This window comes from Salvelinus alpinus, chromosome 33 (assembly GCF_045679555.1).
Source record: "Salvelinus alpinus chromosome 33, SLU_Salpinus.1, whole genome shotgun sequence".
NCBI classification, from domain to species: Eukaryota; Metazoa; Chordata; class Actinopteri; order Salmoniformes; family Salmonidae; genus Salvelinus; species Salvelinus alpinus.
Genome location: NC_092118.1, coordinates 16,227,485 through 16,243,794, shown reverse-complemented (window position 1 = coordinate 16,243,794; position 16,310 = coordinate 16,227,485). Strand labels below are relative to the sequence as shown.

General features: G+C 43.6%; 1 protein-coding gene across 1 annotated transcript; it reads right to left on the bottom strand.

Annotated features, from left to right (window-relative positions):
- Window positions 1-838: 838 nt before the first annotated feature.
- LOC139563135 (neuronal acetylcholine receptor subunit beta-4-like) lies at window positions 839-13,091 on the bottom strand. The gene is made up of 6 exons (XM_071381441.1): window positions 12,780-13,091; window positions 5,005-5,150; window positions 4,073-4,117; window positions 3,510-3,619; window positions 2,270-3,332; window positions 839-1,670 (listed from the first exon to the last, which is right to left on the bottom strand). Exons 1-6 carry the CDS (start codon window positions 12,826-12,828, stop codon window positions 1,506-1,508), a joined length of 1,578 nt encoding a protein of 525 aa, XP_071237542.1. The 5' UTR covers window positions 12,829-13,091; the 3' UTR covers window positions 839-1,505.
- Window positions 13,092-16,310: the final 3,219 nt, after the last annotated feature.

Genomic DNA, 16,310 nt, shown 5'->3' with positions numbered 1-16,310 from the left:
TGATGTTATGTTATTGTCATGCCAGTGTGGCTGTATAGATAAAGCAGATGTGTGATGTTATGTTATTGTCATGCCAGTGTGGCTGTATAGATAAAGCAGATGTGTGATGTTATGTTATTGTCATGCCAGTGTGGCTGTATAGATAAAGCAGATGTGTGATGTTATGTTATTGTCATGCCAGTGTGGCTGTATAGATAAAGCATTATTAACAATTATTTGAACACTATTATTGTAATTCCACCCCCAAAATTCAGACAAAACAAAAACCAGAAACATTAACATCAAGACATAGGTATAGTACTATAAACATTGTCAAGACCGACCAACAAAGATGATAAAGATCCCATTTAGTAGAGAGGCTACTCTTTCAGAGACGTGTAAGCATATTAGAAGGGTACAATCTTTCATCATATTAGGTCAAAAGCACCCAGCTTGCACATTTCCTAGATGTCAGTGCGATATACCTAAACACCCCAGTAGGCAGGCTGATGTTTAAACTGTCAGTGTAATCACATATCATCAGTTGAGGTAGGAGATTCACATGTTTAATGAGTCAGGAACAGAGCTGCTTTGCCTTGTCATTAGCAGCTGATGTGACATAAAGTCAGTGATAAACAGGGCTCTGGCGATTAATCGAAGGAGAGAGTGATACCTATAGCAAGAGAGTCCGTGCAATATCAACGGATGTGATGCCAGAGTGGGCATTAAAATGTGGCCAGTAGATGGCACAATACGTAACTTCTTGTGTGGCTGTTTCACTATTAGGCTCACTGCCTTTATGTTTCTGTTCATGGATAAATCAGGAAACTTAGACATAACAAAATAAACAGTACAAATGTTTTTTAAACTGGAACTGTTTATTGCATCAAAATAATACATCTGTGGGGAATATCCCCAGTAATTCACAGGTTATAGACTTGTAACTCATACACCAATGGGGGGTGTATCAGTTAGGAGGCCTCTTTATAACACCCTAGCTTGAGTCATAATGTTCTGAGCTACATGATTTTGCCCAATATCCATCTTATCAATGTGACCTAATATAACTGAGCCAAGCTATTTTGTTTTATCACACTGAACATCATTTCATTTAGTACCCCACCACTTTAGACTTTATTGGGTGTTAATGAATTTAATCAAACTCACTGACCTTTTTATACATTTATAGATTTTTTTTCATGACATTACATTTCAACAACAGGGTGATATCACATGGAGAGAAATCGGGAGTCAAATGATATCTGACATAGCTCTGTATTATGTGGGTTATTACTCCACCCGGGTAATGTTTGTACTTTCAGTCTGGTTTTAGAGGGACATCTTTGTATCTCTGCTTCAACTATATGAAAAAAGTCAACTCTTCCTTGTACCGATGTGCCATGTTAAGACCAGGTAGTAGAAACAGAAAGAGATACAGATACTTGTATTGCTGTAGGCCACATGGCATTGGTTGATATTCTATGACCCTTATTTCTATGTATGACCCCCATACGTCTTGGGGGGGTTCAGGTACGGGGTGTGTCTGAGCTGGGCTGCTGGATGGGGACTATTGAATGCTGAAATAGAGGCTGCAGGAAGAGACCCAGGGTTCCAGTCACACACACTATTATAAAGATCCACAGGAACATACGGTCAACCACCATTGCCACATACTTCCAGTCCTCGATCACCTGGGAACACACAGAGAACAAGGTATGGTCACATTACTGTCATGTTCATACAGTAACACCTGCGGCATGCAGAAATTGGGTATGGAGTACAATATGTGATTGATGAGTTTAAAAGTGATGCAAATGTAATATAAGATGAAGAAACAAAGAGAAAGCACCAGTGTAAATATTACTGAGCCAGACCTTGTAGCAGCTACTGACCCTTTCACCCCTCTCCTCTGCTGTCCTCGGCAGTTTTTGAAGGTGGACATTTTTCAAGCCTGGTCACCTCACTTTTACATTGATTTACTTATGAAAACAATCTATTACAACAGTCTGGGTTATTTTACTGGATTGTATTCTCAACTACCCCACATCCCAGTATTCTTCATTCCTGGTCTTTGAGGAATACAGCGTGTGCAGGCTTTTGTCCTAGCCCAGCACTTACACAACTGGTCCAGTTGATCAAGGTCATGATCATTAGTGGAGCCAGGTGTTAAAAGTACTAAGCTGTACACACTACGTCTCTCCAGGACCAAGGATAAAAAACACTGCTTTGAGTCCTAACTCCAGCTCATTTCACAACACTAACCCCACTGACATGGTCATGGTTCACTTACATTCTGGTTATCATCGTCCCCCATCATGTGATCAGCCACGAAGCGGACCCCGTCCACTGCCTCCTGAACATCTCCCCCCCAGTCTGGGCTGCCTCTCTGCCGGAGGTCCTGGGAGGAGGGGAAGCTGTTGGGCAGGAACTCGGTGGAGCGGGCCTCCCCCTTCCTGAAGGTGTGGGTGTACCCCAGCGGAGCTGTGACTTTGTTGTAAAAGTGTCCCGGGGAGGAGAAGGCCGAGGCAGAGGAGGAAGACATGGCGGCAGCGGTGGCTGTTTTGGACATGGTGGTGGCAGGGTAGCCCAGGTCCGCCAGGATGGATCTGCGAGCTCGGAGTTGTCTCTGCTGGCGTAGCCGCTGGTGGGCAGAGTTATTCTTCGGGCGTCTCATGAAGAGCAGATGGGGCAGCTTGTTGAGGAACACTACCTTGACCCAGGAGGGCATGGTGTGTGTGCTGGGGGAGCGGTGGTGCACGTTGAGCACACACACACTGGTGATGATGGAGAAGGTCACCAGCACCATGGTGAACATCAGGTACTTCCCGATCAGAGGCACGTCCAGCGAGGTGGGAGGGACGATCTTGGAGATCAGGAGGAGGAACACAGTGAGGGCCAGGAGGACTGAGATACACAGAGTCATCTTCTCCCCACAGTCAGACGGCAGGTAGAAGACCAGGATGGCCAGAGAAGTGATGAGGACACAGGGGATGATTAGGTTGATGGTGTAGAACAGCGGCTTCCTCTTGATGATGAAGTCATAGGTGAGGTCCACGTAGGTAGGATCCAGAGGGTTAACCGTTCGCCTGCCCGGCAGGGCCAAGATGTCCCATTCCCCACTGGGAGTGAAGTCGTCCATGCTGGCCACCCCTGACTTCAGGACCAAATCGAGCTCGGTGTGGTCATAGGTCCATGACCGGAACTTGAGCGTGCAGTTCTGCTGGTCAAAGGGGAAGTGCTTGACCTCGATCTTGCAGGCACTCTTATAGATGGCCGGAGGGAGCCAGAAGATGCTGCCGTTGAACTGGACAATGGCATTGGTGAAGACTGTTACCTCATAGGTTCCATCCGCACTATGGACAGAGTGATGAGGGAGGTAGGGGGAGAGGACTCCATTACAGAAACTTATTATGTCTTTATGAGAAAATGTATTACAATCACAAGTTCGATTTTCATGATCCGTAAATTACATGAGAAAATGTGTTCATCATTTGGAAAATGTATCTGGACAATGAATAATGCTTACTTACTTGTTATAGAGCACAATATCAGGTAGCCAGATGTGTCTGGAAGGAATACGTAGCTTGTCAATGCCATCATATTGAGAAGGGTCCCATGATAGCCTGTAGTCATCCCAGTGCTGGAGAGACAGGGGGTTACATATTTAACATTTTAGTCATTTAGCAGAGCGACTTAGACGAGCAATTAGGGTTAAGTGCATTGTTCAAGGACACATAGAGAGAAGTTTCACCAAGTCAGCTCGGGGATTCGAACCAGCGACCTTTCGGTTACTGGCCCAACGCTCTTAAATGATTGGCTACCCTCACTGTTCTGACTGTTGCACTCAGTCACATAAGGACTCTCTCCCAACACCAGATCATTCCCAATTACACACTTAATTATCATTGAAATGAAAAGTGGTGAATGGTGTGGGCACAATTATCAGTCTGTCCTGTTCCGGATTGTCTGAGTCAGAGGCATGGTTCTGCTTTAATTCAGGTTCAGTGACAAGGACACTGGAGCTGGAGACGGACGAGAGGACAGACTGAGTAATGAATGATTAATAGGATAGGACCATAATCTTCACGCTTACCTGTGTGAGCCAAACATTGGTGGTCATAATCTGCTCTCTCTCATTCTGGAAAGGAAAATTACACCGTTAGCTTCATTTAAAAACAGACTATTTACTATACGATACACAAAGCATGTTTAATGACAAAACTCAGACACACTTACAGACTCCAGCACACATGCATTCCTCTAGTGCACATGCTTGATTTAGAAGAGAGTAAAAGTGAGAAATGTGTTTTCACGCTGAATAAATTCCCTGCACATGGGGTCAATTGTTAAGATAAATGACACCCTCGCCAGGAACACATCTGCCATCTGAGCGCTGTTGGACCTGTTGATAAATCCACAGAGCGCTTGCATCAACTCTGAACAGCAAGTAAAACGAACACCCCTACAAAGGAGTGGGCAGCAGAGTGGGCAAACCTCCAATGTACACAGCAGCACAATGCTTTAAAACAAATATATCACACTTCTCATACCATTACACTTTACAGGACATTCAAATTTCAATTACCAAAGAAGAGGAGGACAATAAGAGGCCATAAACAGAGGATGTATGTGTCCTGCTGTTATTCTCTGGGCCATGCCAGGGCTGAAAGGAAGGGAGGGACCCTGTAAATCAGTGTGGAACTCCAACGTCCTCTCCTGCGGCAGCTTTACAGCTCCTTCTAACGCAATGTGCTGAAGTTTCAATCTGGACATGACAGAGATGGAGAGCATAGCCCTGCCAGATCCATCCTATACCCATGCTGTCATTAGGGCCAGGGCCTTTCAGTAGAATTTGTGTAAGTAATTAACATGGTTGCCACTGGCTCCTCTGAGCTCTGCTCTCATTTTCTGTTTTCTCATCTCTGCTCTCTCCTCTCCCTCTGTGGTCTCACTCATCTGCCCCATCTCTCCTCTCCGTCTCAGGGCCTCTAACATGCTCTAGGGAATGGCTATCATGAGACTGACCACACTGATGAGTTGGGCCAGGGACACCTGTAGTTTGACAGTGACCCGCTCTGTCCTGTTCACAGCTGGGCGGATCAGCTTGTTGTAGCGATCCTTTCCCAGCAGACAGTTCATCAGACGCTCCTCTGAGTCCGCACAACTGGCACCTATGGATAGAGTCAACAGTGATTTGGAGATAGTTACGGGAAATAGTCACAGTTGTTACCTTTATTGCAATTGTGTTATAACAATGACAAAACTAGATTACTGTGCGATAAAAAAAAGACCCACTGGCTGTATCTGTTGTGTTTAGTCACTGGTTTTATAGCTGGACTGTCACGCCTGTCTTTTTATGTTGTTTCATGGAGCATGTTTTATAGCCCAGTGTGGACTGGATGAAAACTGTGTTGCTGACTCTGTAGTGTTTCAGTCTTTCAGCTCCCCAACCCAGGACAAAGAGGAGCAGAACAAAACACCTACTGTGACACTTCCTGGTCTTTATACCCTTGTACCTGGAGGTGTTTAATAGCACTCCAAACAAACTGCATACTAAAGTGTGAGACAGACTCCCACAGGGGAGAATGCATGTCTGATAGGGCTTGGGCTTTGTTAAATATATAGTAAAAAAATATATGAGGGCCTTGGAGCTATCTGCATAATAATTAACATCCGGGATATGGGAGGGGAGATGTTTCTGCAGAGTGTTAAAGATTCTGCATGTTGCAGAGCCAGGGCCTAAAGCCACATGATCAGCCTTTTGTCTTATGTGAGCTCCAGGCATGAATACCATCACATGAACCAAACCATCACACCCTCTGCTCCTTGATAAACAACGCGCAAGTCAGTTTCCCCCCCCCGAGGGAGGAAGGACAGGGAGGCGTAGATGATAAAACGCTCTCTCTTCCACCAACAACCCTCTCTTCCCCCACCAGCCCTCCTCTATAGTGAGTAATGCTCTGTCATACAGTAGCAGTGAGTAGTTGAGTAGCCCAGTCAGGATAAATTATTTTGGAGAAAAATGCTTAGTCAAATGGTACATGCCCTGGAGTAATCTTTACAATAGCTGCTAAGACTGTTGCACTGAAAAATATTAATTTGTAGATTCATGATTTGGTATTTGGTATTTTATTAGGATCCCCATTAGCTGTTGCGATAGCAGCAGCTACTCTTCCTGGGGTCCACACAAAACATGAAACATGAAATAATACTGAACATTAATAGACAAGAACAGCTAGCACAGAACTACATACATTTAAAATGTTACATAGCCTACATTTCAGTACATACAAACAATATCTAGCTCAAATAGGGGAGAGGCGTTGTTTTTTTTAAACCAAATTTGCTGTTTACTTGAGCAATCTTTGATGGAAGGGAGTTCCATGCAATAATGGCTCTATATAATACTGTACATTTTCTTACATTTGTTCTGGATTTGGGGACTGTGAAAAGGCCCCTGGTGGCATGTCTGGTGGGGTAAGTGTGTGTGTCAGTGCTGTGTGTAAATTGACTATGCAAACAATTTGGAATTTTCAATAAATTGTTTCTTATAAAAACTTGAAGTGATGCAGTCTGACTCTCCTCTACTTTTAGCCAAGGGAGACTGGCATGCATAGTATTGATTCACATTTATGGATAATGGTAGCTAAAAATAAGATACATGTTTTGACTATAGATCTCTTCCCAATAGTGTATTATCAGACAGGCCCATGTGCCAGTTTGTGCCAGGCAATTACCACAAATCCTAATTATCGAGGTATAGCTTCATGTAGAGTTGAGAGTGTCCAACAGGACTCCCTCATAGACTGGTGCATGTTTCCATGGCTCCCCTATCATCAGTCACTTGGCTGGACTCCCATCAAACACAATGGGTCCTCTACAAGACAGATGGCATGTTGTCAAAGCCCTGGGAGGCTGCTGTCAAACATCCACACTCTTTACCCAGAGGTGAAGGGCACTGGCCAGTGGGAGAGCAGGCAATTCAAACTAGTAATCCCTACCTGCTGAGAAGGGCTATTACACACTCTGTGTGTGTGTGTGTGTGTGTGTGTGTGTGTGTGTGTGTGTGTGTGTGTGTGTGTGTGTGTGTGTGTGTGTGTGTGTGTGTGTGTGTGTGTGTGTGTGTGTGTGTGTGTGTATCAACTGGGTCTTGAAAGGGGAGACAGGCTATAGGGAGGTCAGAGACCTGGCAGTGTGGTGCCAGGAGAACAACCTCTCCCTCAATGTGAGCAAGACAAAGGAGCTGATCGTGGACTACAGGAAAAGGAGGGCTGAACAGGCCCCCATTAACATCGATGGGGCTGTAGTGGAGCGGGTCGAGAGTTTCAAGTTCCTTAGTGTCCACATCACCAACGAACTATCATGCTCCAAACACACCAAGACAGTCGTGAAGAGGGCACGACACCACCTTTTCCCCCTCAGGAGACTGAAAAGATTTGGCATGGGTCCTCAGATCCTCAAAAAGTTCTACAGCTGCACCATCGAGAGCATCCTGACCGGTTGCATCACCGCCTGGTATGGTAACTGCTCGGCATCTGACTGTAAGGCGCTACAGAGGGTAGTGCATATGGCCCAGTACATCACTGGGGCCAAGCTTCCTGCCATCCAAGACCTATACACTAAGGGGTGTCAGAGGAAGGCCCAAAAAATTATCAAAGACTCCAGTCACCCAAGTCATAGACTGTTCTCTCTGCTAACACACGGCAAGTGGTACCGGAGCGCCAAGTCTAGGTCCAAAAGGCTCCTTAACAGCTTCTACAACCTAGCCATAAGAGTGCTGAACAATTAATCAAATGGCTATTTACATTGACACTGTTTATTATCTATGCATAGTCACTTTATCCCTACCTACTTGTTCAAATTACCTTGACTAACCTGTACCCCCGCACATTGACTCGGTACCGGTACCCCCCTGTATATAGCCTCGTTATTGTTATGTAATTTTCTTGTGTTACTTTCTTTTTTTTTTCTTAACTCCATTTCTTGAACTGCTTTGTTGTTTAAGGGCTTGTAAGTAAGCATTTCAAGGTAAGGTGTTGTACACCTGTTGTATTCGGCGCATGTGACAAATAACATTTGATTTGATTTGATTGTGCATGCCTTTTAATGGCAACACTTTAAAAGTGTGGCATTGACATTATCTTGATTGGCAGCAGAGGGCAGCGGTGTTAATACAATGACTGAATCGGAAATGGTTGACTTTTAAAAAGGTCACTCTGCTCTATGCTTCAAAATACTGCATTCTCACAAATTGCATCCATGACGAAATTGGGAGGTGCATAATAACCCTGTCTTTTGACCCAATAGAAACAGCAGGCAAAAAACATCCTGTCATCTGGATTTCAGTAAAGGCCCTCAAGACATGCCAGAGGTCCTACTGATTACAGAACACTGTGGCATTTATCTGTATGGTTATAATATTACTGCCAGGTTCTCCATGCTGAGCACAGACAGACGATGTAGCCTGGTCACCAGCCAGGTCTGTGTGCTTTAGCCAGTTCCCCTGGCTTTATTTTCAGGCCATACATGTTATGACAACGTACCAACAAGACAGAGTGGACAAGTAAAAAGATACACATAGCATCTATCCCAGCTGTCAAATACGCTTGCAAGAAGGTGCTGTAAGGGCCTCCCGGGTGGCACAGTGGTCTAGGGCACTGCATCGCAGTGCTAGCTGTGCCACCAGACACTCTGGGTTTGCGCCCAGGCTCTGTCGCAGCTGGCCGCGCCCGGAAGGTCCGTGGGGCGACGCACAATTGGCCTAGCGTCGTCCGGGTTAGGGAGGGTTTGGCCGGTAGGGATATCCTTGTCTCATCGCGCACTAGCGACTCCTGTGGCGGGCCGGGTGCAGTGCGCGCTAACCTGGCCGCCAGGTGCACAGTGTTTCCTCCGACACATTGGTGCGGCTGGCTTCCGGGTTGGAGGCGTGCTGTGTTAAGAAGCAGTGCGGCTTGGTTGGGTTGTGTTTCGGAGGACGCATGGCTTTCGACCTTCGTCTCTCCTGAGCCCGTACGGGAGTTGTAGCGATGAGACAAGATACTAACTACTAACAATTGGATACCACGAAATTGGGGGTAAAAAAAAAATGTAAAAGAAGGAAAAAAAAGAAAGAAAAAAGAAGAAGGTGCTGTAAATGGCCAGTGTACTGTATAGGCAAAGTGTGATGTGTGATATATGATCCTTTACTCTCCCAGTGACTTCCCTCTCTTCCTGAGCTCCTTCATCAGTGTTATTGTGGTTGTCATGCCCATTTGTTGGAAACCTTTTAACCAAACTCCTCCTCCAACCACAGCACAGTGAATACACACAACATGTTTTCTATGATAATACCCAGAATGCACTTATGACTGATTGTAAAGGCTACTGAAACATAATAGGTTTGACTTTTCCCACATTTTGTTACGTTACAGCCTTATTCTTTCTTTCCTCATCAATCTACAAACAAAATAAAATCTGAGCCTTTACTCAGTACTTTGTTGAAGAAACTTTGGCAGAGATTACAGCATCAAGTCTTCTTGGGCATGACGCTACAAGCTTGGCACACCAGTGTTTGGGGAGTTTCTCCCATTCTTCTCTGCAAATCTAGTCAAGCTTTGTCAGGTTGGATGGGGAGTGTTGCTGCACAGCTATTTTCAGGTCTTTCCAGAGATGTTCGATCGTTGTCTTGGCTGTGTGCTTAGGGTCGTTGTATTGTTGGAAGGTGAACCTTCGCTCCAGTCTGAGGTCCTGAGTGCTCTGGAACAGGTTTTCATCAAGGATCTCTCTGTACTTTGCTCCGTTCATCTTTGCCTCGATCCTGACTAGTCTCCCAGTCCCTGCCACTGAAAAACATTCCCACAGCATGATGCTGCCACCACCATGCTTCAACGTAGGGATGGTGCCAGGTTTACTCCAGACGTGACGCTAGGCATTCAGGCCAAAGAGTTCAATCTTGGTTTCATCAGACCAGAGAATCTTGTTTCTCATGTTCTGAGAGTCTTTAGGTGCCTTTTGGCAAACTCCATGTGGGCTATCATGTACCTTTTACTGAGGAGTGGCTTCCGTCTGGCCACTCTACCATAAAGGCCTGATTGGTGGGGTGCTACAGAGATAGTTGTCCTTCTGGAAGGTTCTCCCGTCTCCACGGAGGAACTTTAGAGCTCTGTCAGAGTGACCATCAGATTCTTGGTCACCTCCCTGACCAAGGCCCTTCTCCCCCAATTGCTCAGTTTGGCTGAGCGGCCAGCTCTAGGAAGAGTCTTGGTGGTTCCAAACTTCTTCCATTTAAAAATGATGGAGGCCACTATGTTCTTGAGGACCTTCAATGCTGCAGAAATGTTTTGGTACCATTCCCCAGATCTGTACCTCAACACAATCCTGTCTCGGAGCTCTACGGGCAATTCCTTCGACCTGACATGCACTGTCAATTGTGGGATCTTATATAGTATATATATGTACAATCAATTGAATTTACCACAGATGGACTCCAAATCAATCAAACATCTCAAGGATGATCAATGGAAACAGGATGCACCTGAGCTCAATATCTAGTCTGATAGCAATGGGTCAGAATACTTATGTAAATGTGTTATTTGTCGTTTTAATACATTTGTAAACATTTCTAAAAACCTGTTTTCACTTTGTCATTATGGAGTATTGTGTGTAGATTGCTGAGAATTTTATTTATTTTATCAATTTTAGAATAAGGCTGTAACGTAACAAAATGTGGAAAAAGTCAAGGGGTCTGAATGTTTTCCGAAGGCACTGTATATACAAAAGTATGTGGACACCCCTTTCAGCCACACCCATTGCTGACAGGTGTATAAAATCAAGCACACCGCCATGCAATCTCCATAGACAAACATTGGCAGTAGAAAGGCCTTACTGAGGAGCTCAGTGACTTTCAACGTGGCACCGTCATAGGATGCCACCTTTCCAACAAGTCAGTTTGTCAAATTTCTGCCCTACTAGAGCTGCACCGGTCAACTGTAACTGTGGTTATTGTGAAGTGGAAACGTCTAAGAGCAACAACGGATCAGCCAAGTAGTAGTAGGCCACACAAGCTCACAGAACGTCTTTCCTCTGTTGCAACACTCACTACCGAGTTCCAAACTGCCTCTGGAAACAACATCAGCACAAGAACTGTTTGCTGGGAACTTCATAAAATGGGTTTCAATGGCTGAGCAGCCACACACAAGTCTAGGATCACCATGCGCAATGCCAAGCGTCGGCTGGAGTGGTGTAAAGCTTGCCACCAGTGGAAACGCGTTCTCTGGAGTGATGAATCACACTTCACCATCTGGTAGTCCGATGGACAAATCTGGGTTTGGCAGATGCCAAGAGAACGCTACCTGCTTGAATGCATAGTGCCAACTGTAAAGTTTGGTGGAGGTGGAATAATCATTTCTGGGGCTGTTTTTCATTGTTCGGGCTAGGCCCCTTAGTTCCAGTGAAGGGAAATCTTAACACTACAGCATACAATGACATGCTAGACAATTCTGTGGTTCCAACTTTGTAGAAACAGTTTGAGGAAGGCCCTTTCCTGTTTCGGCATGACAATGCCCCCCTGCACAAAGCGAGGTCCATACAGAAATTGTTTGTCGAGATCGGTGTGGAAGAACTTGATTGACCTGCACAGAGCCCTGACCTCAACCCCATCGAACACATTTGGGATGAATTGGACTGCCAACTGTGAGCCAGGCCTAATCGCCCAACATCAGTGCCCGACCTCACTAATATTAAATGGAAGCAAGTCCCTGCAGCAATGTTTCAACACCTAGTGGAAAGCCTTCCCAGAAGAGTGGAGGCTGTTATAGCAGCAAAGGGGGGACCAACTCCATATTTATGCCCATGATTTTGGAATGAGATGTTCGATATGAGATGTTACGTATGGTATGGTTACATAAGCCAGAAGGTTATTTAAGACAAAAAATGAAAGGTGGATGGGCATATAATGCAAACATCTAGCAACCCAAAGGTTGTATTTTCGAATCTCATAACTAACAACTTTTGCATTTTAGTTAATTGCCAACTTTTCAACTGATTACTACTTTTAGATACTTTGCAAATATTTAACATATTTGTTAACCCTTCCCCTAACCCTTTAACCTAACTCGTAACCTTAACCCTAACCCCTAGCCTAGGTAATGTTAGCCAGCTAGCTAATATTATCGTTAGCCACGAAACTAACGTTAGTCACAACAAATTGAAATTCTTAACATATCATATGTTTTGAAGACTCGTAACATTTTGTACATTTGCAAATTCGTAACATATTGTAGGTTTTGCAAATTCGTAACACATCATACGAATTGTAATTAATAACATATCATGTGAAATGGTTGACAGATATCCACAAATGAATACATGCCATACCAAACATAACATATCATACTAAATGGAGTGTGTCTGATTTAAGTAAATAATATGAAATGCTTTTAGACCAGGTTGGCTGACTAGCCTGTGAATGTGCTTCACTGCTTGTCCTCCTATGTGCGACCTAATAAACAGTAACACAAATATTGTGTTATTCTCTTGACGGTATTGTATCTAATTGATTTAAGACATATGGTTGTTGAAATGATACAATTCATGTTGAACTATGTTCCTCTCTGATAATAAAAAAAAACGCACTCATGGAAACTTGGCTAACATGAAATTAAATAATGTATTACATGCACTGTAGGTGAATTACAAAAGTGAACCACATTTCTGAAGGTACAATTATAACAACATCAGCAAGAACAACAACCCATTGTAGAGAGAATGTTTTTCAACTGAACTGACAATGCAATCGAAATTCACATACATGAAATACTTACATTTAATAAAAGTGAAAAGGAAAGCGAGGAGAGTGAGAGTCCGTGTCATTTTGACAGTGCCACGATATCCATCCGTGTCCTCATTCAGGAAGCCTAATAAGAATAGGATCTAACGTGCTTACCGAGCATTCCCAACTCCTAAAAAGCTCCATACACGCGCGCCTGTCCGGCTCTACAAATAACGACACCCGCATTAGTTAGAACAAATGTTTACTGAAAACGGTGTGTCTGTATCAGATCGAGATTTACAGGTGAGAGGGGATAGAAACGAGACCCTTTCCCCAACATACACCGTTCCACCTTCCTCACTCGTTGCGCATCGCTCTCACACACAAAATGATCTTGGATAGACTAATTGCTATTTCCATCCTTCCATCATTGTTGATATTTAGTCATATGAGCTGTTATAGGTTGTAAGCAGGTTTCTGTGATACTACTTCGGCTATAAACAATAACATTTATGACAATAAAAATTATTTGTTTTCTTGATTTATTAACCAACAATAAAATCTATCAAATCTATATTAATTTGACCATATGTTACCATAGTGACATGGGTTAAATCTAGGCCACTATATGCATGCTACAGTATTAAAAATATATATATAATACATTATTATTTTCCCAATATCAACCCTGCCTCGTGGATAAATTGCCAAAACACCAATATAGGTCACATGATAACCTAAGTTACCCTACATGAGGATTTCTCACTTAAATGATAATCAAGTATACTGGAGCCTTTTATTAAATGTTTTATTAGTGTCCATATTGTGTTAGATGACCAGAAGAGTGTGTGTCCCCTCATCAGATCGAATGAGTGTGATTATTTATCTCTCACTCCCTCTCTCCCTCCCTATACAAGCCTATAGCCCTTCCTATTTCAGTTACACTACACACTCCCTAATCCAACACTGACACAGAATCTGACATCTCAGTTCAGTTGCTTCTACGTCTGAATGCTCTGACCAGATAACCACAACTAATTAAACTTGTTTGTTTCCTGCCACACATCTTCTCTGGCTATCATGGCGGATGTGTAATGAGTTGGGTGATTCAGTAACGTCACACAGGTTTGGGGAGGACGTTTGCAATGTCCAGTGATATGTTGGGTGATAAACAACCCTGTGTTTCTGGATGGGACAGATTTACAGTAGTGGTCCCAAGTCAGTCCAATGACAGAGCAATTTCAGCCCAGCAGATTTACTATCTGCCCACTGCTTAACCCCTCATTATTATGCCCAATGAAGGAGCTGTATCAGACAGAGAGAGCAAGTCCTTATTGTAATGAACAACAAACACACTGCATCTAACTTTCTGGTATTGTTTTCCTTTTAAGATTGCCTCGATTGTATCGCTGTTGATGATATCTGGAAATGTGCATGTACACCCTGTTGCTAGCCCCAATTCAAATGTGTGCTCTGATATCTGTTTCACTGATTTCTGCTCTCGTAAAAGCCAGGGTTTTCTGCACGTTAACACTAGAAGCTTCTTACCTAAAATGGATCAATTGAAAGTGTGGGTTTACAGCTCCAATCCAGATGTGTTGGTCATTACTGAGACGTGGTTAAGAACGAGTGTTTTGAATACTGATGGTAACCTTTCTGGCTATAACCTTTTTCGGTAAGACAGATCTTCCAAAGGTGGGGGGAGTGGCAATCTTTACCAAGGATCACCTTCAGTGCTCGGTTGTCTCCACCAAGTCTGTCCCCAAACAATATGATTAGCTGGTTTTAAGCATTAAACTTTCAAATAGCTCTTTGTTGACTATTGTTGGGTGTTATCGTCCTCCATCAGCACCAGCCTGTACCCTACCCACCCTAAACTCTCTCCTGGCCCCTTACACTAAGTCTGAATTTGTCCTGCTAGGTGACCTAAACTGGGATATGCCTAAACCACCTGACCAAGTCCTAAAGCAATGGGACTCCCTAAATCTTTCTCAGATTATTACCAATCCCACAAGGTATGACTGCAAACACCCAGAAAAGGCTACTCTCCTTTGTTATCCTCACAAATAATCCTGATAGGGACCAGTCTGGTGTTTTCTGTAATGACCTTAGTGATCACTGTTTTACAGCCTGTGTTCCTATTGGCTGCTCAGTGAAACGTCCTGTCCTGATTTGTCATAGACGCTTGCTAAAAAACTGTAATAAGCAAGCCTTCGTTCATGACCTGGGGCCTCATTTATAAACGTTGCATAGGCACAAAAGAAGGCTTACGCCACTTTCTAAGCAAACTTGGACATATTGACCCATACGTACGCATAAACTGGAGAAATGAGAAACTGCGACTCAGATGGCAGAAGGATGAAACTCGAGAAACACTTTGAAATTGATACCATTGTGTAAAATAAATCAAAAACATTACCTCTCACGTATTATATATGAAGAGTTCCCTGGAGTGCACACAAAAAAACATGATTTAGGATAAATACAAACGGAGATCTGCTTTTGCAAAAGAACCCCTCAAATGTTGTACAGTTTAATTGGGAATCATATTTAATTGGATCTGTAATTATTAAACAATACTTGCATGTTGTGAAATGTATTCTCATAAATAATAAGGTGAACAGTAGGACAAATTATGTTTAAACTGATGCCGCTTTCGATGCCTCAGTCGGGCAGATACGAGTGCACAGTTTCATATATTGTTATCACATGTTCGTTGCGCAGAACTGTCAATGTGATAATGGCCCTGTCATTGTCAGTTACAATCAGGGTAATTACCACACCTGAAGGTGAATACGCAATTGGGTAGCTTTGACGATCAAATGGGTGGGTATAAAAAGGCATACAATTATGCATAATGACGCACAATGGCTGCTTTGGCACTGTTGGAAGATTTGGCGAATTTCTGAGAGGGTCCGACGTTCTGAATTTTCAGAGACCAGCTACATTTACTGGCCAATGATGATGAGTGGCTTATGAGCCGGTTCCGATTACCAAGACCTTTTGGCCTCCACTTTTATGTCGGACCATTTTTTCCCCTTTTTTGTCTGAGAGGGTCAGACCTTCTGAGCCAGCAGCATTCACAGCGTCCGCCTCATGCTGCCACTCTAACGCCTTTTTGGCATTTGTAATGTCCGCCAAACAATATCTTTGTTCTTGCTTCAACCTCCCCTACAAGAACTTCCACATTTATTTTTTTAGCTTTTTTATTGGGATTTGCAGTCATTGTTGTCACGCAGTCATTACGGATGAATATTAATTAGGGGCGTTTCACTGACTATTTATAGGCAACTACGGGAATTAAAGGGGTGGGACAAGACGCTAGCTCACGTGCGCCAAATTTCGAGTTGATTGTGATTTATAAAGTGAAACCGGGGTGGGACGTGCATGCGCACTGTAAATCAGAATACGTCCATATGCGTGAATCCTCCGCACAGCTTTATAAATGAGGCCCTTGGCCTCTGTAAATTGGTATAGAATCAGCTTGATCCCCTCTGTCGACGAAGCTTGGACCTAATGTTTTGATATCTTCAGTGATATTGTTAACAAACACGCCTCCATGAAGAAAATTAGAATTAAAAAC